This window comes from Malus domestica, chromosome 17 (genome assembly GCF_042453785.1).
Source record: "Malus domestica chromosome 17, GDT2T_hap1".
NCBI lineage: Eukaryota > Viridiplantae > Streptophyta > Magnoliopsida > Rosales > Rosaceae > Malus > Malus domestica.
Window position 1 is genome coordinate 15,283,751 of NC_091677.1, and position 25,910 is coordinate 15,309,660.

At 38.8% G+C, this 25,910-nt stretch overlaps 1 protein-coding gene across 2 annotated transcripts; it reads left to right on the top strand.

The window, feature by feature from the left end:
• Positions 1–13,451: 13,451 nt before the first annotated feature.
• On the top strand, positions 13,452–25,689 carry LOC103405682 (organic cation/carnitine transporter 7-like). Of its 2 annotated transcripts, none has more exons than XM_029097292.2 (6): positions 13,452–13,821; positions 14,774–15,042; positions 16,255–16,492; positions 24,130–24,658; positions 24,759–24,961; positions 25,341–25,689. In XM_029097292.2, exons 2-6 carry the CDS (start codon positions 14,774–14,776, stop codon positions 25,590–25,592), a joined length of 1,491 nt encoding a protein of 496 aa, XP_028953125.1. In that variant the 5' UTR covers positions 13,452–13,821; the 3' UTR covers positions 25,593–25,689. The 2 variants fall into 2 exon arrangements, with proteins under 2 accessions (XP_028953125.1, XP_028953126.1); XM_029097293.2 differs by having other exon boundaries at positions 13,476–13,795.
• Positions 25,690–25,910: the final 221 nt, after the last annotated feature.

Genomic DNA, 25,910 nt, shown 5'->3' on the forward strand with positions numbered 1-25,910 from the left:
TATTTTGTGCGGTCACGGTTAAACCACGTCAACATTTTATATTAATTTTTTAATGAGATAATAAGACAAAAAACAATAAAAATATAAAATATTAACGTGGCTTAACCGTGACCGCACAAAATAGGAGGGCATGGAAGGGCACCACAACTAGGAGGGCAGACAATCCGTGTCCTACAGTAAAAAGGGTTTGTACATGCTAGACTGTCAACAGAATTGGATAAGGATACATTTGCTAGGCAAGGCAATGGAATTTTGACACGTAAGCTAGTTTATTTACGTATTATTCTAGGATACGTAAGTCTAAGTGGGATTTGTTGGCGTGACTCAAACATATATTTTAGGAATGTAATCAGAATAGGGTCACATGAGTGATTCAATTTATATTTGGGATTCTTATTTCCTAAATTATAGGACCTCTTGTATAACTATATATATGCCTCCAAGAGAGAAGAATAAAGCATACGATTAAACCCTAAACACATATACTTTCATTTTGGTATCAAAGCCTGCGCCTGTACCGTATTGTCACGTGATGGATGGGTTCCCTTGGGCCTGCACGATGATGATGGGTCCCTTGGCCCTGCATGTAGGGTGAGTCCCCTTGGCTCGACATGGTTGTCGATGTGTGGATCTTCCACGTGTGATCCACTAATTGGGTCTCACACGAGGGGGTGTGTTGAAATGTCCCACATCGACTGTATCAATGACAAAAGAAGAGTTTAAATACCCTAATCCCACTCCAACTAATACTGAAGTCTTTTGTGAAATTGTGATAAAACCTCACACTTGACGGATTGTGCATGTGGTAATTACCAAGTTGGGGACAATACCGGTGTTGTTGGAAGTGGGTGAGAAGTGTAGAATGAGATTTTTAGAGTGCTAATAACAATTTCCTTTTAAAAAACAAAAAGAAATACCTTTTGTCTTTTGACGCGTCAAAAGATTAGTAATACTAGTACGATCGAGCTTGAAATACCCCATCAATTGTAGTTCTATCTTTTTTTTTTAAAAGGGAACAACGAGTGGCAAATCACTGTTATCTACTCATTTCGAAGGTTGGGAGGAAGTGTAAAAACATTTTAGTCTCCTCCTAAGCATAAGTTTGACTTCCAGACCAGCATCGGGTTTCGAACCCGAAACCTAACCCTTTACCAAAGATCCCATAAAAATGTTACCACCATGTAGATTCTCTAAGCCAATTAGACGGCAGTTTGAAAATGAATTGTAGTGTGAACTTAACAAGAAGATGAATTAATTAATTAATCAGTATATGATTAAAAATGGGGCTTCTCATACGCAACTTGGTGAATAACTTTTCTTGCTTCTTCAGCCCCAAAGTTCCATCCAAACATCCAATTCCAATACCCATGGTGGACTTGCTATTTCAATCATTCTATCACCCTTTATATCGTCATAAACTTGTTTATTTTAATTTGTGTCCCCTCCTCTTTCTGTCGGTCTCTCTTTCACAATTATTTTAATATTAAAAACAATATTTTACATTAAATTACACTAAAAAAATGAAGATTTGATATGAAGTACAAAAGAATCAAAGAGTAAGCTTTAATCACGATGACGATCCACCATATTCTCATTCCCGCAATTTGCAGCTACTTATTTGGTTTTAGGCTTTTATTGTCACTTATGTGCAAAATATGAATTAGATATGCATGCATATTTACGCACATTTCTTTTATGTGCAACATTGGTTCTTTTGCATCAAGCATGCGAAAACGAACAAGTCCATTGTTTTTTATGTAATTCACGTATTACGTATAGCATTAGGAATTTTTTTAACAAGAGCATAGGAAGGCTATTAGATGCCAAAATGATCGTTACTTTTTTATCCAAATGCCAAATTTGGTACCCTGGGACTAAATCAATGTTTTAGAAGATAAAAATTAGCAAGTGGGCCTAGAAGACTCTGCATATATTTTTGACAATGAGTTTCACATTTGATGGGAGGAGAGATTTTACATGATCTTATAAGTAAGTTGGATTACTCCTCATATTGCCAATTAGTTTTATGGTGAAATCTCAACTTTCTTTATGGTATTAGAGCAAGTTGTCTCACGTGTGAAGCCAAACCGCCACACACACTCCACCTCACCCCATTGTGTTGTCCATGTGTTAGACTTGAAAATTCACCACACATAAGGGGCATTTTGAGAATGAATCCCACATTGATGAGATGAAGGACCTTGCATGGGCTTATAAGAGGTTGGACTACTCTCTATATTGCCAATTGATTTTATGGTGAAACTTCAATTTTATTAATAGTATCAGAATATGTTGTCCCACATGTGAAGCCCAACAGCCACATGTGCTCCACATCACCCCGTTGTGTTGTCCACGTTTTAGGCTTGAAAATTCGTCACATGTGAGGGGGTGTGTTGAGAAAGAGTCTTACATTTGATGAGATGAGAGATTTTGCATAAGCTTATAAGTAAGTTGGGCTGCTCCTCATATTGTCAATTGGATTTATGGTGGAACTTCAACTTTCTTCTGGACTCTCTACGGAAGCTAGAGGTGGAAGAGAGTCCATGAAGAGTTTCACTTTTGAGAGAGTTTCCTTAGCATTCACTACTGCAAAATTAGCTTTAGGTGTTGGATGATGGTGGTCGTTTAATAAGTTATTATGTCGGATAAAACATATCCAACACTAAGAGGGGGCGTGTTGAGAAAAAAACAATTTTGGCACTCGTCTTTTGATCATTATGTGCTCTAAATTGGATTGCAAGTTTTGCAACATTTATCTCTAATTTGGATCTGTCTTTCCGCAATTTAAGTTAGATAATTAAGATTAGAGTAAATTGTAGCTATAGTCCTTTAACTTTAATTCAATTGGAGCAATGGTCCCTCAACTAAAAATTTATTAACATTAGTCCCTCAACTCATCAAAACGTGCATTTATGGTCTATCAACTAAAAATCCATTACCATTGGTACCTCAACTTTAATTCAACTGAAGAAATGGTCCCTTAACTTTAACAAAATTGTAGCAATGGTCCTTCCAACATAACTCGTTTTGACAAAAATTTTGACGTAGTTGACGAAAATGACCATGATTACACACTTTGATGAGTTGAGGGATCCTAATTATATAAATGATTATTCCAACATAATTTATTTTGACAAAATTTTAACGAAATTGATGAAAATGACTATAGCTACACATTTTCATAAGCTGAGGGATCAATGGTAATGAATTTTTAGTTGAAGGACCATTGCTCTAATTTGATTAAAGTTGAAGGAACATTGCTACAATTTACTCTTAAGATTATGGCTTGATAAAAAAAAATGTATTAAAATCACTACATTTCAAGCAACAGATGTGTTGATCATTCAAAGATTTTTCTAACATCGAAGGAAACAATTCACATGAATTTTCACCAAAACTAGTATTTTAGTCAAACCATTTACGGCAGCAGATTAATGCCTAATCCATCGCTTCGATTCAATCTTGAGAAATGCTAAGAATACTCTCAGTGACTCTTCATTGATTCTTTGTTAATTCACAGTTTAACGTTAATTTTTATATTAATATTAGAAAATTTTATGCTAAAAACATGAGATAACAAATAATTCATAAAGAATCTCACTTTAATATAATTTTGTTAGCATTTCTCTTCAATCTTTCTGATATACTACTATAAGAAGACCGACAAAGTGACAAGCTACTTGAAAATAACAGTCAACCTGCCAACCAATAAAAACCACCAAAATAGTTTAAACATGTTGCATGATCACTGGTTCATTTATATTCCACTTTCAGCTAATTGGCTTCCTCGACAGCATACTGTAATTAGTGGTCTAATAACCAAATGCATGAATAGACTTGAGATTTTGGCTGTTGCAATTATTTTATTTCTACGTCACTAACAGTCCCCACTTTGCGTTATACTTAGTGGTACTAGTGGCATAGATTGTCAAACATGATCTAACAAAATAAAAATTACAAAATTTATGCAATCAGTGTATGAGATGCATCGATTTATTAGACAGTTAAATTTTACAATCTTAATTTAGCCGTTCAGATACCGATGTATGAACAAAAATCTTAAAAAGTGATTTAGATTGCGTTAGATTGTTCAAACTTCGAAACATTAGACAGTTTAATTTGTACATATATATTGAACCCATACTTGCATGTGTGACATCGTGTCCCAAACGATAATCAGTATTACTTGATATTTTCTTTTGTCTTGTACTCTCCTAGCATCATAACATTAGAGCAATGCCATGGACATTGCAAATTGGGATAGCATTAGAGCAATGCCATGAATATTGCAAATTGGACTAGATTTGCGAATAGTGTAAGAAGAAAAGGTTAAAGGGGGAGGAGGAAGTTCGTATAGCTTGACTGCCTGAGAATAGTTTTTGCCTTATGGAGCTTAGTATTGGCCATTCATATATATAAAAAGGGCAATAGTTCACTTTCTCGTAATTTTTTCTATGGTCGGATGTGGTCACTTAGATGGGTCTCAGTCTATAGCTTTTTTTTCTGGTACTGCATGATTCCTCAGTTCCTTGTCCTACATGTAAGCATGCCAAATGTCCTTGGGCCTAGATGGGGACACAAAGTTGATTACTGTTTTTAGAAGCAAATTGATTTTTCTTTTTTTTTTTTTTTGGTTGAAATAATTTATAGGAGGAGATAGAGAATGTCACGGTAACAGGAGGGCAGACAATCTGCCTCCTTCACCCCTCCACCTCTACGGCTCCATCCAGCCAGCACCCAACAATCACTACTTCAGAAACAAAACACATTCAAAAATGTTTATTTTGTCGCAACTTCAGCGGGAAGTATCAAGGAAAGAACACCCTACCTCATGTGCTTTTTCAATGTCCTCTCTCTCTTTCTCTCTCTCTCTCCATTTCTACTTTTTATGTATTCGCTTCTTTTTTTCTCCTCCAAATAGACACGCATCGAGGAAATGGATTGTAAATTTGTAATGGTGAGTGGTTGATCTACGGTCCTGGTAGTGGTGGAAGAACGCTGACGCCGGCGATAAGAAGCTTAAGCTCGTCGAAGACGCAACACCTGAAGCCGACGGGGAGATCCTGCCATTGGAAGCGGTGTTGAACCTTCTCGGCTCAGTGGAAATCTCGAGGTTTCCCAGGAATTAGTTTCCGGCGAACTGGGGACATGGATTCGGTTGCTAGCAGTTATAAGGTTTACAAAAAAATCTTGCCTGAAATAAATTGAAACAAAACAATGGAGCTGACTTTGGCCGGATATGGAAGCAATTGAAAAGGAATGATTGAAAAGGTCAAAGTATTTGAGGTTGGGGAGGTCGGGTAGGGCGCTGGTGTGGAGGTTCTCGACAAGCACTAAAGAAGGAAGATGGGTTTTGGGGAGAAGAGGAGAGATATTTTTTAATTTTTTTAATTATTAAATAAAAACTTCTTAATTTATTATTTATTCAATTTATTTTAATTATTAAATTATTAAAAACTAATTAATTTTTTATTCATGTTGGCAAAGATGTGGGCCCCGTTCTTACCATGTCATCATTTAATTGCTAAATTGATAGAAAATATATTGGAGGTCTGAAATTACAACGAATTTATAAGTTGAGATATGACATTGCAATATTTAAAACATGAGATTGTGATTCGACCTATAATTAATGTAGTTTTATGTAATTTATCTTATTTTTTAGGTCTTTTAGGTCTTTTTCAAAGAGGTATATTTGTCAGTAAAAGTTTTAATAAAAAAGGGTTGGGAAAATAGGGTTGAGGGGTTAGCATAAAAGTACCCTTAAAAATATGATAAATTCTTCTATACTAAAACTCAGTTACTAAGAATTGTTCAATAACAATGAAATGACCAAAGTGACCTTCAGTTGCTATGCATGCTTTTTTTAGGGAGTTTTAATGAAAAAAGCTTGGGCCAACAAATATTTAACCAAAAACCATCCAAAAATGTTATTTAACCAAAAGGGCTCAAAGTTTAATAAAAAATCATCCTCTTCTCACCCTTTTCTGGCTTAAGCGATGCAAGCTTCGCACAGCACTTGGGTTTTTTCAACTTCTCCAACAATGGCGACCCCAACAACAACATCTTCGATGTCGAGTTTGATGTCTTCGAAAACCAAGAGTTCTAGGATCCTGAGGGAAAATAGGGTTGAGGGGTGAGCATAAAAGTACCCCTTAAAAATATGATAAATTCTTCTATACTAAAACTCAGTTACTAAGAATTGTTCAACAACAATGAAATGACCAAAGTGCCCTTCAGTTGCTCTGCATGCCTTGTTTTTTTTAAAGCTTGGTAGTTGGTACAATGAAATGAAGCTTCTGCCCATGTTGTCCACGCATATCATCGTGGATGGCAGCTGAATTGGGTCTTCTTCGAGTACAAACGCACCTATTTTGCTTTCATTTCGGCTTCTCTCTCTCAAAACCTCACGTTCTCTTTCTTAGAATTGAACAACAATAGCACTATCTTGCTTAAAAAAACACCAACTCAGCAGAAATATCTTTAGACTTCGAAGAGGGTTTTCTGTGCAATTTTTTGTTTTTGTTTTTTGGGTTTTGAACTTATGTGAATCGGAATTTGTGTAGAACTTCGCGTTTGGAGTTGTTTCCTGTGTTGGTTATAAATTTTAGGGCAAAAGACTGTTTACTACTCTCATGTTTCATGGTTTTCAACATTTAGTACATCAATTTTTTTCGTCCTAAAGTCATACCTAAAGTGTAAATTTTGGGACAGTTTCATACATCCGTTAGTCAAACTGTTAATTCTCTCGTTAAGTGATGACATGGCGCCCATGTGGACAATGACTGGGCGCCACGTGTCATTAAAAATATTAAAATATTATTATTATTATTATAAAATATATATATATATAAAATATAAAAAAAACCTGTCGTCTTCCCCACCCCGACCCCTCCTCCATTCTCTCTCCAACCCCCAACGTCTGCACCTTCCCCCACCCAGAAACTGGACTCGACAACATACCCTTCTCTTCTTTGCACCTACCCAACCTCAACCTCTGTACATTCCCCCACCCCGAAACTGGACTTAACAAAATGCAAGATCCAGCCAACCCGAATCCGGATCCGAGCTCCAGCTCTCAAGACACATGGCGCAGCCGTTGCCAGACGCAACTCCGAGCGCCCCGTTCCGGGGCTTCTACCACCGTCGAACCCGATCCGAGATCCATTTTCTGATCCCGACGACCTGGATCTGCTTTAGGACCCGTTCGAAGCCCGTCCTGCAGCTTTGAGGAGTTGGGTGGCTCTGAGGACAAAATCTTCGGCACCTGCTGGACATGGAGAAGCTCGGATCCAAACTTGATGATGGACCCTCCAATCAACTGTGCTTGGGAGAGAGAGGTGAAGAGGGAGGAATGAGGGGGATCAGGGAAGAGGGACAGGGGGTGGGGTTGGGTTGGGGTGCAGGATAATGAGGAGGAAGAGGGGGTAGGGTTAGGAGAGGAATGGTGGAGGAGGTGGTGGTTGTGGAGAAGGGGGGATAAAAATAGGGGAGAGAAAAGAGGGAGCCGAAAAGAATGTTGCAGAGGGAAGAAGGAAGGGAGGTGGAAGACGGGTTAATTTACTTGGTTTGGATGTGCAGTGGGGGAATATAGGGGGTGGGGGAAGGTGCAGAGGTTGGGGGTTGGGTAGGTGCAGAGAAGAGAAGGGAGAGAGAAGGGAGGGGGGTCGGGGTGGGGAAGACGATAGGTTTTTTTTTTTTTTTTAATAATAATATTTTAATATTTTTAATGACACGTGGCTCCCAGTCATCGTCCACATGGGTGCCACGTCATCACTTAACGGGAGAATTAACAGTTTGACTAACAAATGTATGAAACTGTCCCAAAATTTACACTTTAGGTATGACTCTGAGACGAAAAAAAATTGATGTACTAAATGTTGAAAACCATGAAACATGAGGGTAGTAAACAGTCTTTTACCCTAAATTTTAGGTAACTAAATTGGTAGTTTCATATATTAAATTCTATTCTTACAAAGTAGAATTTTTTTTCTTGGTTTTGGAAAAGTGTGAATTGACTGAACTAAGCGTGCTGTGTGTATGGAATTCGATATCAAGCACATGTTCTTGTATAGACTGACAAATGTATCTCATACGTGATGCCTCTTATAAAATGACAACTTAAAATATGTTTTCTGTAATTATTGGTCCTGCCTCACTTTTATAATATAAATAATTTTCGGTGTGTATTAGTAGAAGCTAAGTCATATTCTTAGGAGTACCTAACAGCCATGGAACTTTTCTAACTATGTCTTTTCTAACTTTCATTGGTAATTTAGCCGCTGTTAATCAATCTTACTTTTGGTGCTTGGTACTTTGGTCTTGTTAAATTTTGACATTACTGATTTCTTCTATGTTTATATATAATGTGATAAGTTCGTATATAATTGTAGGCTTTTGAAGAAGTTGAGCTCCCCAGAATAAAGGAAGACAAACTAAGACTTGCTCACAATTAATACAAAGGCACAATATGGAATATGGGATACTCCTCTAAATCAGATTCAATTTTGTTTCGGATATGCGTACAATCATTACTTATGAGATAATTAGTTGCAACTCGGGCTTTTAGTTATATATTATATATGGTTGTTGTTTGAATATGTCCAATTTCGAATTTAAACGTGAGTCAAGAGTTTTGAAATTGAATTGGGATTAAAAACAAAGAACCTTGCGTTTTGAATTTAAACTTAAAACTTTTTTTTAATTTGATTTGATAATTGGTGGTTTCGTTTATTAAATTCAATTCTTACAGAGTGAATTTTTCTTGGTTTTGGACAAGTGCTCATATGATATTATCTTGAAGTTCCTTTTTGTTACAATATTTGGATTATGATAGGAGCTCTGTGTATATGTTTTTTGTAGTAATGCTTTACCTGATAGCCATTGCTAATATAATAAATAATAATAAAAAAAAAATAAAAAATAAAAGAACTTAGAGCTAACCTGATTGAACTAAGCATGATTTATTTATTTATTAATTTCAATTTAGTTTTTGAAAACAATAGTTCCATTCAACTCATGTGTGACAAATTGTTAGTTATTTCAATGTTGATTTTGAGCTTTGTATAATAATCATAGGTTGAATTCAATACAAGAATATTGAAATTTTCAAGGACAAACTGAGAAATTTGAGTTCTTGGGATACTTCATACACTAAAATTTGTTTATCAAATGATATGTTAGTCGGTCATTCATTTTAATATGAATCTAATTTAAAACTTAGGTTTTCTAAAAGTTTGAGTTTTTTTAAAATAACTATTTTAAAGTGGGACTCTCCATGAACTATCTATCAGTTCACAGTTTAATGTCAATCTCGTGCCAACATTATAAAAAATGTATCTTCGAATAGTCTTATTACGGTCACATTGAAAAAAAAAATCATTTAAAGAAAACATAAGGTTGTCAAAATATGGATTAAGCATTGAGAAACAATTAAGATAAGTGATTTTACAAATAGGTGATGGACAAATAGTAATACAAATACTGTAAATAATTCAAATGATAGAGATACATCTTTCATTGAAATACCTTAAGACTTAATAATTCATTCTTCTACAAATCCTATTTACTCAATGTTTTGTACAACTTACCCCAGTTTTAAATTTTGTTTTTGACAATTTTGTATATTTAAGAGAATGAGCTCTTGTGACACCTCGGAACACAACTATTACAAATATAAATAATTATATAATGGGTAAATTACATTTTACCTTCTCAGGTTTGTAGTCGATTTCAATTCCTTACAATATCTTTAAAACATTTCAATTTCATACATTTACTTATCATTTTATTTCAATTTCATACATCCGATAGAAAATCTGTTGGAATGAGGCACCTATTTTTGGAATGAGGCACTTCTTGGGCAAATCTTTTGTTAAGAAGAGATCAATCTCATCCTAAGTATTTCGTTGAGTCTCTGAGACGTTGGTGATAAGGTTATTTGGCATTTCGAAAGGGAGAGAAGATTTTCAGTTCGGAGTGCATATCATTTTGCTAGGAGCGAGCTGGTTTCAAATAGTGAAGGTGCAGAGGCTCGCGTCAAATAGTCAGGTGGAATTTTTTTGGAGGACGTTATGGAAAGCTTGCATACTAGGCAAGGTCAAAATCTGTGTATGGCGGAGCTGTTATGATGCTCTTCCGACCCATACCAATTTGTTGAAGAGGAAAGTCATACAGGAGGATGGGTGTATCAGTTGTGGGCAAGGTCTTAAATGCCGATAATATCGACGAAATATCGCCGATATTATCGGTTTTTCGCGTTACCGATATTTTAATAGGTATCTAATTAGTTTTTGTCAAAATATTGCGATATTATCGATAATATCGCTCTCTCTCCGTCATTGGAACGGCGGCCGAGCTCCGTCGTCGCAGCTGCCAAGATCTGCGCCTCTCACAGGTGGTGATGGTGCTCGCCGGAGTGTGCGCCACTGTGGTGGAGGTCACGGTGGGGTGGGTGTGGTGTGTCTCCCTTCCGCTCGCTCGCTCCCTGTCTGTTCTTTCTGCGATGGTGAACGAAGGGCAGTGCAGCAGATCGAACTAATCTGAGCTTCACACTAACACGGAGAGAGAGATCCGAGACTTACCTAACCGGAAAATCAAAGAAGACTCGCCGGAAAGTTATGGGCTCCGCCATTCTCGCAGAAGCGGGAGAGAGAAGACTGATGATGTGTTCCTCGATTTGCTCGAGTCGAGCAGATGGTGCTGCTGCGTGTGTGTGTGTGGTCACGGCAAGAGAGGGAGAGAGGTAAGAGGGTTTCGAGAGAGAGAGACAGTGCAGAGAAGAGAGAGAGAGAGTCAAAGTGAGTGAGAAGGAAATGGGGTCTCGGGGTAGGGGAGAGACCCACGTAGTGGGTTCTTTGTATTTTAAAAAGTTGTTCAAGTTTGAGATCCACCCACACTACGTGGGTGTTTTATAATTTTAAAAGTTTGAGATATATTTTATATATATATAAAGGTTATATAAATATAAATTATGAATTATTTAGTTGAAAGGCAGGAGAAAACAAAAGAAAAAAAGGAAAAGGAAAAGAAAATAAGAAAGAAAAAAAAACACCAAGGGGATTCAAATCCCCCCCTTTGTCAACCACACACCTAGACCTTATCCAACTCGCTATAGATGTGTTTGTAATTACATATTCAGCCTGTAATATTTATATGGTTGTTAAGATGTCTGCAAGGCTTACAAGCTAATATTTATTATCTAGGAAAAATTTCTATATTTAAAAAAACACCAAGGGGATTCGAACCTCTCCCATTTTACTCCTTCAACATCTTGACCACCATATCACTTATGTTTTTGTGAAAATATGCTAAAATACACTTACTCTACACATAGAGATGACGAAGATAGTGAAAATTTTGAACCTCATAGGAACTCTATTTGGTACTAAGTCACTCATGTATCTTACCATGCAATGTATAAAGTGTAAAATATTGTATTAATTCATTATATATAAATGATTATGGTGTGTTTAAACTTCTTTCATTAATTACTACATATTTTCTACACTCACAATATTTGCTAGCTCGCTATATAATCAACTTAAATCAGTTACAGCCATCATGCAATGCATTTCCTTCCATTTTTTTGTGATAAATTAATAGATAATTGACTAAATAAACATCCTGCAAAGTTTCAATAAAAATTTCCAAGTTTTTTCCAACAATTTCCGTGGTTTCCATATTATTTTTATCGACATCGATAATATTCCGATATTTCCATCGATATTTCCGTGTTTTTTGATTACCGATATTTTCGATATCATCGATATTAACCTTGATTGTGGGGAGGGGGGGGGGTGGGAATATGTAGACCATTAAGCATGTTCTGAGAGACTGCAGTATGGCAGCGGCAGTATGGTTCTCAAGCTTGGGTTTCAGAGTCCAAGAGTTTAGAAGGCTCAGTTTGTAGGATTGGCTTATTCATTTGGTTCAAAACTCATCCCCACAAACTTTTGATTTGTCTCGTATTATTTGGACTCTTTGGAGGACAAGGAATGAGTTATTTTGGGATAAGACAAAGCTGCCACAGAGGGAGGTAGGAATTCGAGCAAAAGGTTGGTTGTTGGAATATAAGAAGTGGCACTCACCACAAGTGAAGAAACTTGATCGGACTAAGCAACGATCGAATAAACCTGAAGATGGCTGGGTTAAATGCAATTTTGACGGAGCGTGGGACAAGAGATCTAAACATGGCAGTGTGGGAGTGATAATCAGATCAGGGAGGGTTTTTTCATTGCTGCCTTTTCAGGACCAGCAAGGGTAGCGACGTCAGCACCGCAGATGGAGCTCCTTGCTGCGAGATGTGCAGTTCTTTTGGTCTAGCAGGTTTGTCCTCGAGAGATGAAGGTAGTCTTTGAAAAGGATTCATTAATCACCATTGCCACTATGAATAATCAAGGAAATCAAACTGATGATGTTTCATTGATGGGTCCTCTAATCAATGATATCCGTATGTTTCTTAAAGATGTTTCCCAAATGAAGTTGAGTCATACTAGAAGGGAGGCCAATCAGATTGCCCATTGACTTGCTTGTGCGGGGATTAATTCGAGCCAAGAGTTAATATGGCGGGGGGGAACCTCCAAGTTTAATCATGGATGCACTTTTTGTAGATATGTCTATTTAATTATACTATTGATTTGGTATATGAGGAAAGAAAACTCTTAGTTGATTGTTAGGTGCGGGACGCTTTTTTTTTCTTAGACCGGGTTAAAAGCCCTGACAAAGTTTTTATCGAAGCCTATGTATGCAACGTATTCCTTTTATTTGTACGTTTCATTCTGTTTAATGAATATCGTACCTTATTTAAAAAAAAAAAAAGGGTAGTCAACTACACTAAGTGATCAGGTTTAGCTTTAGACAAATTTACCACTTAAGATTCTCTCCTTGTTTTTTTTTAATAATGTATTTAGTGATTGATGAATTCATTAATCTGGCATAGATATATATATTTTTTATTTTTTTTATTTTATCTAAGCATGAGTAATGAAATGTTAAGACGATATATAGTATGTTGGGTAGGTAATCTTTACCATTATTACGAATTGAGGTGTTTCTAATTTACATTAGTTGAAGCACTCAAAATTAATGTTTGTATGTTTGTTTTCTACCATTTCCTATATTGTTCTGTTGTTTTAGGCTGATCAAGTGTAAAGTGAATTAGGTCCGCTTGAGAATATAAGGATAAACCTATGAGTGTTAACTTGACGTTTAGATTGTTTCTCGATGTTTACATCTGTAAAATTATTATTTAATATATTAATTAATGTTTATATTTTTTTATTAGTGATACATCATTTAAATTTAAATAAAACTAATGAAAATAACTTGAAAATTTTGAATTTTTATAAGGGATAAAATGAATAATACCATAATTAACTTCTTAACGTAAAACTATAATTTTCCGTTAAAATAAACAGTTCAAAAATAACCCTTTCGTTAAAGCTCCCTTCAATTTAACTACAAATTTAGCTCGTAACTCAAAGGTCAAGAGAGAGAGAGAGCAGCAGAGTTGATGGAAGCGGGAAGCCGAAGAAATCGTCAGACCCCACAACACCGGAAAATCAAAACATCGTGAAAGAATCAAAGATCGATCCTTCGCTCGTTGTTCCTCTCAATTTTGCGTTTTGTAGATTGCCCAAATCATTGATTTCTCAGAATTTCACACAAAAATAAAAACTTGGGGAAATCTAGAATTCAGCCGATTCAATAGAGAAAGTCCCTTCCTCAAGCTTTTGACTTTGATTGCTTTCTGTCATTTCCCAAATCCCAGTTTCCGATCCCAACAACAGAAACTGTAAGATCTTTCTTTCTACATTGCAGGTTAGTTTTTTAATTTCTTAGTTTCCCTTCCATTTGCTTTAATTTAATATTGTTACATTGTTTTGGGATTGTTTGGATCCATAATTGACTTTATATTTCTTCTAAATAGTAGATACCCCTATTACAAAGTGATCATTTTTTTTTCCTTAAAAAAAAAAGAATGAAAACAAGAACGATAGAGTTAGATTAGAGCTTCAGAAACTTGTTTAAGATTATATTCTGCAATTATAATTCAGTATTTTTTTTCCAATACAAGCTATAGTGGGGGAGGGGGGAATTGAACTCGGGTCCTCGGGTGCAATGCTATGAACTAACCGAGCTACAAGCTCCTTGCATAATTCTTTATGTATTGGATTTAAAAAAATTTAATAGGCTGGAGTGGGTAGAGTTTGTGTGTTCCCAAATGTGGGGATGCTCAAAGAAGTAATTTGAGTCGAAAAACTTTACGGAATAGGAACATTGAAGTGCCTTACTACTTTATGCAACCAATGTTAACACAGTTTCTTGATGTTAGGCTTCAACATCACCAGCTTGTCTCATGTTTCCTTGTAGTGAAGTTAGTATCTTTTGCCTTCAGAATGAGAAATTTACATTCAACTGAGACTCCAAAGGTGGCGTTATTCCAAACCTATCATGTGTCTCCATGTGTTTTAACATTCCCACATGTCGTTGGTTTAGGATGATTACACCTTGGTGTCCCGGTTGAATGCAAGTTCTCCCTCAAAGTTGTTTTTCCACGTGAGCATTTTCCACGCTGTCTCATTAGATGTCATGGTTTTAGAATATGAATAGTTGCTACAACTGTTTATGGCTCATCAATAACTACCTTGGAAGATGTAAATTTCTGGTAGTTGTTCGTTAAAAACTATCATTTATGATACGATCATATGGCAGTAAGAATTCTGCATGTTATTCTAGTCGGTGAAATAGTTTTGTTGTCTCAAACCTATAGATGGGAGATGGAGGCCAGGAATACACTGTCGACGAGGCTCTTGTGGCCATGGGGTTTGGAAAATTCCAAATTCTTGTGCTTGCTTATGCCGGCATGGGTTGGGTCTCAGAAGCCATGGAGATGATGTTACTTTCTTTTGTTGGACCGGCAGTTCAGTCTGCTTGGGGTCTTTCTTCTAAACAAGAAAGTTTTATAACTAGTGTGGTTTTTGCTGGAATGCTAGTCGGAGCATACTCATGGGGCATCGTTTCTGATAAACATGGACGTAGGTGGGCCTTTTTTTGTTTCTTTATTTCTCTTCTCTTTGATTAATTCAAACAGTCTAAATCGTTTTTGGAATCCTGTCTTATATCTTGGGACTAAAGAGGTGCCTACTAATATTATATCTTTATCATCAATATATTTGATTTAATTCCCGCGCTTCTCTTATGTAACAAATTGATGATTTTAATTCTCCTTAGTTGATCTTATTTATCGATAGTCTCCGGTGTTATGCAAATTTATAAGATGATGCTATGCGAATATATGAACAATAAAGTAAACATGCCACACACAAACACAATGAATTTAGCAAGGTTCGGTGAAATTTGCCTATCCCTTGTGTGATCTCTTGGGAAATCACCTGCACTATGGAGAATAACAACTCGGTTACAAGAACTTTTTGAAAACCCTTATGCTAAACCCCAAAACCTTGTTTTAGATCTCTCTACCACTCTTGGCTCTCTACCCTTGTATCCTCTCTTTTATTTGTGTGAATAATCAACTCCCAACAAGCCTAATTATAGTACATAAACCGATGGTTACATGCCTTACAAGTATAGGATTCGTAAATCCTTTTAGAGTAGAGTTGGCATTATAAAGAAAACCCTATTTCCCAATTCTTATGGGAAATAATCAGTACACATTCCTTTTCTCCTTTCCCAACACCTATTGAAAACCTAAACCTATTTTGCCTTCGTATTTTGACTGGCCAAATCACAACACAAATGACTTAGATGATTCCATAGAGATGTGCATTTGACTATATAAATTAATTATGGACACAAGGATGACTAAAACTGTTTATGTCTGGATGTTAGTGATTCAAACTTTGGTACAATCTTTTGATTATGGTTTATTCCCCTAAGACTGACGGATTTACATTATTGAGATACCTTGTATTGCACACACATAACCTGCATCATTTAGTAGTGAAAAAAATGCTATTTCTTTGGCACATGATATCCAATTGAGCTATGTACTTGAACCACAACTGTAAATGACATGATCTTCTTCTGCCAGTACTGATCACTCCTCCTCGGGTTTGCTATCTACAGAATCTGCTTGCCATTTCTGCATTTTGTTTTCTGTCTATGCAGCTGCACATTTCTGCATTGGATTTAGATTTGGTTCTTTTTGCCTTTGCAATCTTGAATGCACCATTTTCCGAGTTAACAATTCTACTGGTTCTTATTTTGTTGTTAAAACTTCTATTCCTCCAGGAAAGGATTCCTCATTACAGCCACAATTACTTGTGGTGCTGGTTTTCTGAGTGCTCTTTCCCCTAATTATGCATCCTTGCTTGTTCTTCGTTGCTTGGTTGGTGTTGGTTTGGGAGGTGGCCCTGTACTCTCATCCTGGTTTCTGGAGTTCATTCCTGCTCCTAACAGAGGCAAGTGGATGGTTATTTTTTCAGCATTTTGGACTCTTGGAACAATTCTTGAGGCTTCACTTGCGTGGGTATGTTTAGAGTACTTTATTAGTATTCGTTTGATTTTCCAGTGTTTTTTCTTGATTTGATTCCGTGCCTCTGATTTTTGGTGTGTATATTTTGTTAGTCTTTTATCTTTAGATATTGGAAGTAAAGGAATTTTGGGATCAATAATAACCAGTTTTTAGCAGTTGTGTCAACTGGATATGATGAACACAACAAACATGTCACTTCCTTATTAAGCGTACATATCCAACAACAACAACAACAACAACAACAAAGCCTTTTCCCACTAAGTGGGGTCGGCTATATGAATCCTAGAACGCCATTGCGCTCGGTTTTGTGTCATGTCCTCCGTTAGATCCAAGTACTCTAAGTCTTTTCTTAGAGTCTCTTCCAAAGTTGTCCTAGGTCTTCCTCTACCCCTTCGGCCCTGAACCTCTGTCCCGTAGTCACATCTTCGAACCGGAGCGTCAGTCGGCCTTCTTTGCACATGTTCAAAATCACCGGAGCCGATTTTCTCTCATATTTCCTACAATTTCGGCTACTCCTACTTTACCTCGGATATCCTCATTCCCAATCTTATCCTTTCTCGTGTGCCCACACATCCCACGAAGCATCCTCATCTCCGCTACACCCATTTTGTGTACGTGTTGATGCTTCACCACCCAACATTCTGTGCCATACAACATCGCTAGCCTTATTGCCGTCCTATAAAATTTTCCCTTGAGCTTCAGTGGCCTACGACGGTCACACAACACGCCGGATGCACTCTTTCCATCCAGCTCGTATTCTATGGTTGAGATCTCCATCTAATTCTCCGTTCTCTTGCAAGATAGATCCTAGGTAGCGAAAACGATCGCTTTTTGTGATCTTCGCTAGATTGCTCCGGTCATTAGTGTGGATAAGTATATAAATGGATAGAGATAGGAAAGCAAACACAAGATGTACGTGGTTCACCCAGATTGGCTACGTCCACGGAATAGAAGAGTTCTCATTAATTGTGAAGGGTTTACACAAGTACATAGGTTCAAGCTCTCATTTAGTGAGTACAAGTGAATGATTTAGTACAAATGACATTAGGAAATATTGTGGGAGAATGATCTCGTAATCACGAAACTTCTAAGTATCGGAGTGTGGTGTCGTCTTGACTTGCCTTATCTGTCTCATAGGTAGATGTGGCATCTTCTCTGGAAGTACTCTTCCTCCATCCAGGGGTGGTATCTTTAACTGGTGGAGATGCACAAGGTAATGTATCAATTTCACTTGAAGCTTACTTGTAGTTTCAGGCTTGGTCAAGCGCGATACAAACCATGTAGTAGGAGTCCCCCAAGTCGCCGAGCTAGGGGGTCTGCTGAAAGAGGTGACAGACAAGGTAAGCAATCAGAGCTCCGACTGATTGTTCACCTTCTCCCCATCTTGCAGCAGCATGAAGGATAAAGAGAAGAAAAATGAGAAGAGATGATATGAGATACTTTTGCTTTTGAAGAAGTAACTTTCCACAGGCTTATTCTTGAACTGAGCTGGAGGGTTTTCTGGTTTCCTCCAGAGTATAAGGCCGACTGAAGAATTTGAGGGTCAAAACAAGTCCATCAAATCTAGAGTACGTTCCACCCTGCTGATATGGGATACTTTTGCTTTTGACAAACTAATGAATGTATCGGCACGTGTGCTGTTACGCTTGTCTCCACATGCTTCCTTGTATCCTTCGCACTTGCCCTATCTGTTCCTCAAGCAGATGCGGAATCTTCCCTGGAAACATAAGATGTTGAAGATGAGTACTCGAGAGCAATGCCAGGTAAGTAATCAGGTAAGGGGTTCCAGGCAGTCAGTTCCTGGCTGGAAGCTTGATTCCAAGTGCTGACTGATTGCTCTCTTTCTCCTTGTCTTGCAGGTAAAAACAAGGCCAAAAGAAAAGACAGGGAAAAAGCATGATATGGGATACTCTTGCTTTTAACCCTGATGATATGAGATATTCTTGCTCTAGTATAGCTTGTTTGCAGAGGTATTATCGGGGGGAAAGAAAGCTGAATATTTCGAAAGGCTTCGTTGGGAGTGCCCTCTCAGATATGATGAAGGGTTGAGCATTTTTGCAGGTCTGCCTGTCCGTTGGGGATGGAGGTCGACATATATAGGAGTCTCCCTAACAACAAGTAGTAATGCTATTCCTTTACCCTGCTTGGTCATAGCACGATAGTGGGAGCTGCCAGTTTCACATGTTTTAACTCTGTCAGAGCACTTTGAAAAAGTGGTCTGTGGTATCTGGCTCTCGAGATTCGGAGAATGATGCCTCTTCGATTTTTGAGAAAGCAATCATGCTGGGGGTATGACTCTCGAGATTCGGAGAGCAGTGTCTCTTCGATTTTTGAGGAAGTAATCATGTTGGGAGTCTGGCTCTCGAGATTCGGAGGGCGGTGCCTCTTCGATTTTGGAGCAAGCAATCTTGTTGGGAGTGTTGTCTCGAATGTGAGTAAAGGTTGGGCATGTTTGCTAGTCTACCTTGCCACGAAGCACAAAGGTTGACACACAGGGACTTTCCAATTATCCAGCAATGGTATTGTTCCTTTACCCTCTCTTCGATTTTGAGAAAGTAGTCATGTTGGGAGTCTGGCTCTCGAGATTCGGAGGACGGTGCCTCTTCGATTTTGGAGCAAGCAATCTTATTGGGAGTGTTTTCTCGAATGTGAGTAAAGGTTGGGCATGTTTGCTAGTCTACCTTGCCACGAAGCACAGAGGTTGACACACAGGGACTTTCCAATTATCCAGCAGTGGTACTGTTCCTTTACAGTTGTGGGTAATAATATGGTAGCTAGACCTTCAAAATTTATGTGTCTAAACTTTTGTTAGTGCTGTTTCTTTGCTATTCTTTTACCTTTCTTGGTCAGAGCGATGTAGTGGGAGTTGCAAGCTTCACGTGCTCAACTTTGGCAGAGAACTTTGGCAAAGGGCTGGAAAAGGCTGGAAAAGTAGGTGCCTCTTCGATTTCTGAGATCGGCCCTCGTGGTCTCTGGGGAGCCCAGCTTTTGAGAAAGCGAGCGCCTCTTCGATTTTTGAGATCGGCCTTCGTGGTCTTTGAGCAGCCCAACTTTTGAGAAAGCAAACGCCTCTTCGATTTCTGAGATCAACCCTCGTGATCTCTAAGCAGCCCAGCTTTTGAGAAAGCAAACGCCTCTTCGATTTCTGAGCAGGCGCCTCTTCGATTTTTGAAGCTTCGTCGAGTGCAGATTTTTATAGGGGCTGGCATTAAGTTCCAAAGCACACTTGAATCTCCACCAGTAGAAGCTTCATTCTTGCACTTCTAAGATCTTGATTTGTCCGACCTCTTCTCTCTTCAACACCTTTGAAAATGTCTGGCCCCTCCGACCGTCGTTTTGACTTGAACCTTGTTGAAGAGGCAGCCCCGCCTTCTCCAGACAACATATGGCGCCCATCCTTCGTCTCCCCTACTGGTCCTCTTACCGTTGGGGATTCCGTGATGAAGAATGATATGACCGCTGCGGTGGTGGCCAGGAACCTTCTCACTCCCAAAGATAACAGACTACTTTCCAAACGGTCTGATGAGTTAGCTGTTAAGGATTCGCTGGCTCTCAGTGTTCAGTGTGCAGGTTCTGTGTCTAATATGGCCCAACGCCTATTTGCTCGAACCCGCCAAGTTGAATCATTGGCGGCTGAAGTGATGAGTCTCAAACAGGAGATTAGAGGGCTCAAGCATGAGAATAAACAGTTGCACCGGCTCGCACATGACTATGCTACAAACATGAAGAGGAAGCTTGACCAGATGAAGGAAACTGATGGTCAGGTTTTACTTGATCATCAGAGATTTGTGGGTTTGTTCCAAAGGCATTTATTGCCTTCGTCTTCTGGGGCTGTACCGCGTAATGAAGCTCCAAATGATCAACCTCTGATGCCTCCTCCTTCTAGGGTTCTGTCCAGTACTGAGGCTCCAAATGATCCCCCTCTGGTGCCTTATCTTTCTGGGGCTCTACCGACTGCTGAGACTTCTCCTAAGCAACCTTTGTGAAGGCTCCCTCTTGTGTGCTTATTTTGACTCATGTATATGTACATATTTGTAGCTTATCGGGGATATCAATAAATAAGCTTTCCTTCATTTCAACGTATTGTGTTAAATACACCAAAGCCTTCTTCGCTAAGTTCTTTGAATTTTCTTTTGTTAAAGCTTGTATGTTGAAGCTTTCTGAGTGGAGCATGTAGGTTGGGGTAGTGTTCCCTTAATTTCCCGAGTGAGGAAAACTTCTCGGTTGGAGACTTGGAAAATCCAAGTCACTGAGTGGGATCGGCTATATGAATCTTAGAACGCCATTGTGCTCGATCCTGTGTCATGTCCTTCGTTAGATCCAAGTACTCTAAGTCTTTTCTTAGAGTCTCTTCCAAAGTTTTCCTAGGTCTTCCTCTACCCCTTCGGCCCTGAACCTCTGTCCCATAGTCGCATCTTCTAATCGGAACGTCAGTAGGCCTTCTTTGCACATGTCCAAACCACCGTAACCGATTTTCTCTCATCTTTCCTTCAATTTCGGCTACTCCTACTTTACCCCGGATATCCTCATTCCTAATCTTATCCTTTCTCGTGTGCCCACACATCCAACAAAGCATCCTCATCTCCGCTACACCCATTTTGTGTACCTGTTGATGTTTCACCGCTCAACATTCTGTGCCATACAGCATCGCCGGCCTTATTGCCGTCCTATAAAATTTTCCCTTGAGCTTCAGTGGCATACGGCGGTCACACAACACGCCGGATGCACTCTTCCACTTCATCCATCCAGCTTGTATTCTATGGTTGAGATCTCCATCTAATTCTCCGTTCTTTTGCAAGATAGATCCTAGGTAACGAAAACGGTCGCTCTTTGGTATTTCTTGATCTCCGATCCTCACCCCTAACTCGTTTTGGCCTCCATTTGCACTGAACTTGCACTCCATATATTCTGTCTTTGATCGGTTTAGGCGAAGACCTTTAGATTCCAACACTTCTCTCCAAAGGTTAAGCTTTGCATTTACCCCTTCCTGAGTTTCATCTATCAACACTATATCGTCTGCGAAAAGCATACACCAAGGAATATCATCTTGAATATGTCGTGTTAACTCATCCATTACCAACGCAAAAAGGTAAGGACTTAAGGATGAGCCTTGATGTAATCCTACAGTTATGGGAAAGCTTTCGGTTTGTCCTTCATGAGTTCTTACGGCAGTCTTTGCTCCTTCATACATATCCTTTATAGCTTGGATATATGCTACTCGTACTCCTTTCTTCTCTAAAATCCTCCAAAGAATGTCTCTTGGGACCCTATCATACGCTTTTTCCAAATCTATAAAGACCATGTGTAAATCCTTTTTCCCATCTCTATATCTTTCCATCAATCTTCGTAAGAGATAGATTGCCTCCATGGTTGAGCGCCCTGGCATGAACCCGAATTGGTTGTCCGAAACCCGTGTCTCTTGCCTCAATCTATGCTCAATGACTCTCTCCCAGAGCTTCATTGTATGACTCATTAGCTTAATACCCCTATAGTTCATGCAATTTTGTACGTCGCCCTTATTCTTGTAGATAGGCACCAAAGTGCTCATTCGCCACTCATTTGGCATCTTCTTCGTTTTCAAAATCCTATTGAAAAGGTCAGTGAGCCATGTTATACCTGTCTCTCCCAAAAGTTTCCACACTTCGATTGGTATATCGTCTGGGCCTATTGCTTTTTTATGCTTCATCTTCTTCAAAGCTACAACGACTTCTTCCTTCCGGATTCGACGATAAAAAGAGTAGTTTCTACACTCTTCTGAGTTACTCAACTCCCCTAAAGAAGCACTCATTTCATGTCCTTCATTGAAAAGATTATGAAAATAACCTCTCCATCTGTCTTTAACCGCGTTCTCTGTAGCAAGAACCTTTCCATCCTCATCCTTGATGCACCTCACTTGGTTTAGGTCCCTTGTCTTTTTTTCCCTTGCTCTAGATAGTTTATAGATATCCAACTCTCCTTCTTTGGTATCTAGTCGTTTATACATATCGTCGTAAGCCGCTAACTTAGCTTCTTTGACAGCTTTCTTCGCCTCTTGCTTCGCTTTTCTATACCTTTCACCATTTTCATCAGTCCTCTCCTTGTATAAGGCTTTACAACATTCCTTCTTAGCCTTCACCTTTGTTTGTACCTCCTCATTCCACCACCAAGATTCCTTTTGGTGTGGGGCAAAGCCCTTGGACTCTCCTAATACCTCTTTTGCTACTTTTCGGATACAACTAGCCATGGAATCCCACATTTGGCTAGCTTCCCCCTCTCTATCCCACACACATTGGGTGATTACCTTCTCTTTGAAAATGGCTTGTTTTTCTTCTTTTAGATTCCACCATCTAGTCCTTGGGCACTTCCAAGTCTTGTTCTTTTGTCTTACTCTTTTGATATGTACATCCATCACCAACAAGCGATGTTGATTAGCCACGCTCTCTCCTGGTATAACTTTGCAATCCTTACAAGTTATACGATCCCCTTTCCTCATTACAAGAAAATCTATTTGTGTTTTTAACGACCCACTCTTGTAGGTGATCACATGTTCTTTTCTCTTCTTAAAGAAGGTGTTGGCTAAGAAGAGATCATATGCCATTGCAAAATCCAAGATAGCTTCCCCATCCTCGTTTCTCTCCCCAAAACCATGGCCACCATGAAAACCTCCATAGTTGCCTGTCTCCCTGCCCACGTGTCCATTTAAATCTCCTCCTATAAATAACTTCTCCGTCTGAGCAATTCCTTGCACCAAGTCTCCAAGATCTTCCCAAAATTTCTCCTTCGAACTCGTATCCAACCCTACTTGAGGTGCGTACGCACTAATCACATTGATAAGTTCTTGTCCTATTACAATCTTGATTGCCATGATTCTATCTCCTACCCTCTTGACATCTACAACATCTTGTACCAAGGTCTTGTCCACGATGATGCCAACACCGTTTCTCGTTCTATTTGTGCCCGAATACCAAAGTTTAAACCCTGAGTTTTCTAGATCCTTTGCCTTACTACCAACCCACTTAGTTTCTTGTAGGCACATAATATTTATCCTTCTCCTCACCATAACTTCCACTACTTCCATAGATTTTCCCGTTAAGGTTCCTATATTCCACGTTCCTAAACGCATTTTGCTCTCTTGAACTCTACCCTTCTGTCCTAGCTTCTTCACCCTCCCCCGTCTAATAGGATCAAAGTACTTCTTTTGTGTGTCCCGGGTAAAGTTGATAGGAGCATATGCTCCCAAACAACTTTGAGTGGAGTCGTTCGAAAAGAAGTTTCTATGGCCCCCTTGCTCATTTAACACTGCATCCGGGTGCCGATGGAGATACAGCGACCCTTGCTCACTTATCACTGTGCTCAGGCCACACAGCGCGCCACTTACGGGTGACGCCCTAGCTTTAGCGCGATTTTGTTCTGGATTCATTTTCATAAGGATTCGACGTGATCATGGAGTGCCGGCTGTCGACTACCTGACGCCCTCCCCCTCCTCCTTTATCCGGGCTTGGGACCGGCCATGTAAGACATAGGCGGAGTTATTAAGCGTACATATCCAACTGCAGATAATTTTAATTCTCTTGTTTTGCGTTTGTAGTGGAATATGTGTGATGAGAATATAAGATTGGTCCTTTCATATATTTATGTTGTGTTCTTTGCAGTTTGTCATGCCAAACTTTGGTTGGAGGTGGCTACTTGCTTTGTCTTCACTCCCTTCGTCGCTTCTCCTCATATTCTATTGGGTTGCACCTGAATCACCAAGATATTTGTGCTTAAAAGGTCGAACAACCGAGGCAATCAATATTTTGGAGAAAGTAGCAAGAATGAATGGAATGAAACTCCCTGCTGGTAATCTTGTTTCTGATTTGAAAATAGAGTTATCTGAAGAGATTACTCCATCAGAAGATACACATTTGATCTCACCGACAGATAATAAAGATCCAATTCCTACGGAGATGGATTCCAATATGGGTGGCATCTCTTCACTGTTAACACTTCTTTCCCCAAAATTAGTCCGATCTACTTTGCTCTTATGGGTAGTATTCTTTGGGAATGCTTTTTCATATTACGGCCTGGTGCTTCTGACAACTGAGTTGAACAGTGGACATAGTAAATGTACGCCAGAACAAATACAGTCAGACAAAGCGCCAGATACTAGCTATAGGCATGTTTTCATCGCTAGTTTTGCAGGTACATTCATCTATTTATTTCAGTATAATAACTTGAAAAAAAAGTGTGTTTGTACTTCTAAGAATTTGTTAACTGACATTTAACTTTGTTTGGAATGAAGAGTTTCCTGGGCTCCTCTTATCTGCTGCCATGGTCGACAAACTGGGTCGTAAGCTTTCAATGTCAGCCATGTTCTTCATATGTTGCATTTTTCTACTCCCCTTGGTTGTCCATCAGTCTCAGGGCCTGACCACTAGTCTTCTGTTTGGAGCTCGCATATGCATCACAGCGACCTTCACGATAGTCTACATATACGCCCCAGAGGTAATTTGTTAATGCATTCATCATTTTGAGAGACCACAAACAAGAAAATTGATTTTTAAGCCCACAACTAGTCCGTGCTTTCGTTCAATGCAAAATTGTCCTCAATATTTATGTCTTCGGTGGGTTTCTTTATTGTACAATTGAACTCAGATGTCGTTTGACACTCAGCACATGCACGTAACCTCTAATTTCTCCATCACATTCATAAGCGTTAATACAAGATGAACTCATTGTTCAGCGTAGAAGAAATCATTTTGTGAAGAACATTGTTTGAAGATTCACATTATTATTCTTCTGGTTGTATGAATTTGTGTCTATGAAAATCATTTAGAAATTGTGCCAGGGTTTTGATCTTTTATTTCTTTGGTTTGAACTGCAGATATACCCAACCTCAATCCGAACAACTGGCGTTGGAATCGCAAGTTCAATGGGAAGAATTGGCGGAATGATCTGCCCTCTTGTGGCAGTAGGTTTGGTACATGGATGCCATCAAACAGCATCGATTTTGCTGTTTGAGATTGTAATTTTTCTTTCGGGGGTATGCGTGTTGCTCTTTCCGTTTGAAACAAAGGGCCGTGAATTGAGCGATAGTCTATCGGATTCAAAGGATCAAATCAAAACCAGTAAATGAATTTGTATGAACATACCACATATGGTAGATGTTTTATACAGTCGATGCGATAAACGCGAAAGACAATTGGGCAAGGATTCTCTTGTTCCTTACCAAATGCAGCTTGTGAAAATTTAGCAGCAGCAGCGGTAACTTTTTCTTTCCTTGAAGCAAACTATGTTCCTTAAAGATGATAAAGTGATTGTAGTGCACTTCTAATTTAAAAACTGAAAGGTTGGGCAGAGGATGTCAATTCTTAGTTCAGAAACTTGGAGAGCGACTTCCCTAAGCCCTTCGGGGTGCCACCATGGCGTTTAGGACACCACTGTGGCATCTCGA

What these genes read in the sequence shown, in the direction of transcription:
- LOC103405682 (XM_029097292.2), top strand. Translation starts at nt 14,774, where the DNA reads ATGGGAGATGGAGGCCAGGAATACACTGTCGACGAGGCTCTTGTGGCC. An exon ending in TCTGATAAACATGGACGTAG is followed by an intron (nt 15,043 to 16,254) that starts GTGGGCCTTTTT and finishes CTATTCCTCCAG; the next exon opens with GAAAGGATTCCTCATTACAG. An exon ending in TCTACATATACGCCCCAGAG is followed by an intron (nt 24,962 to 25,340) that starts GTAATTTGTTAA and finishes TTTGAACTGCAG; the next exon opens with ATATACCCAACCTCAATCCG.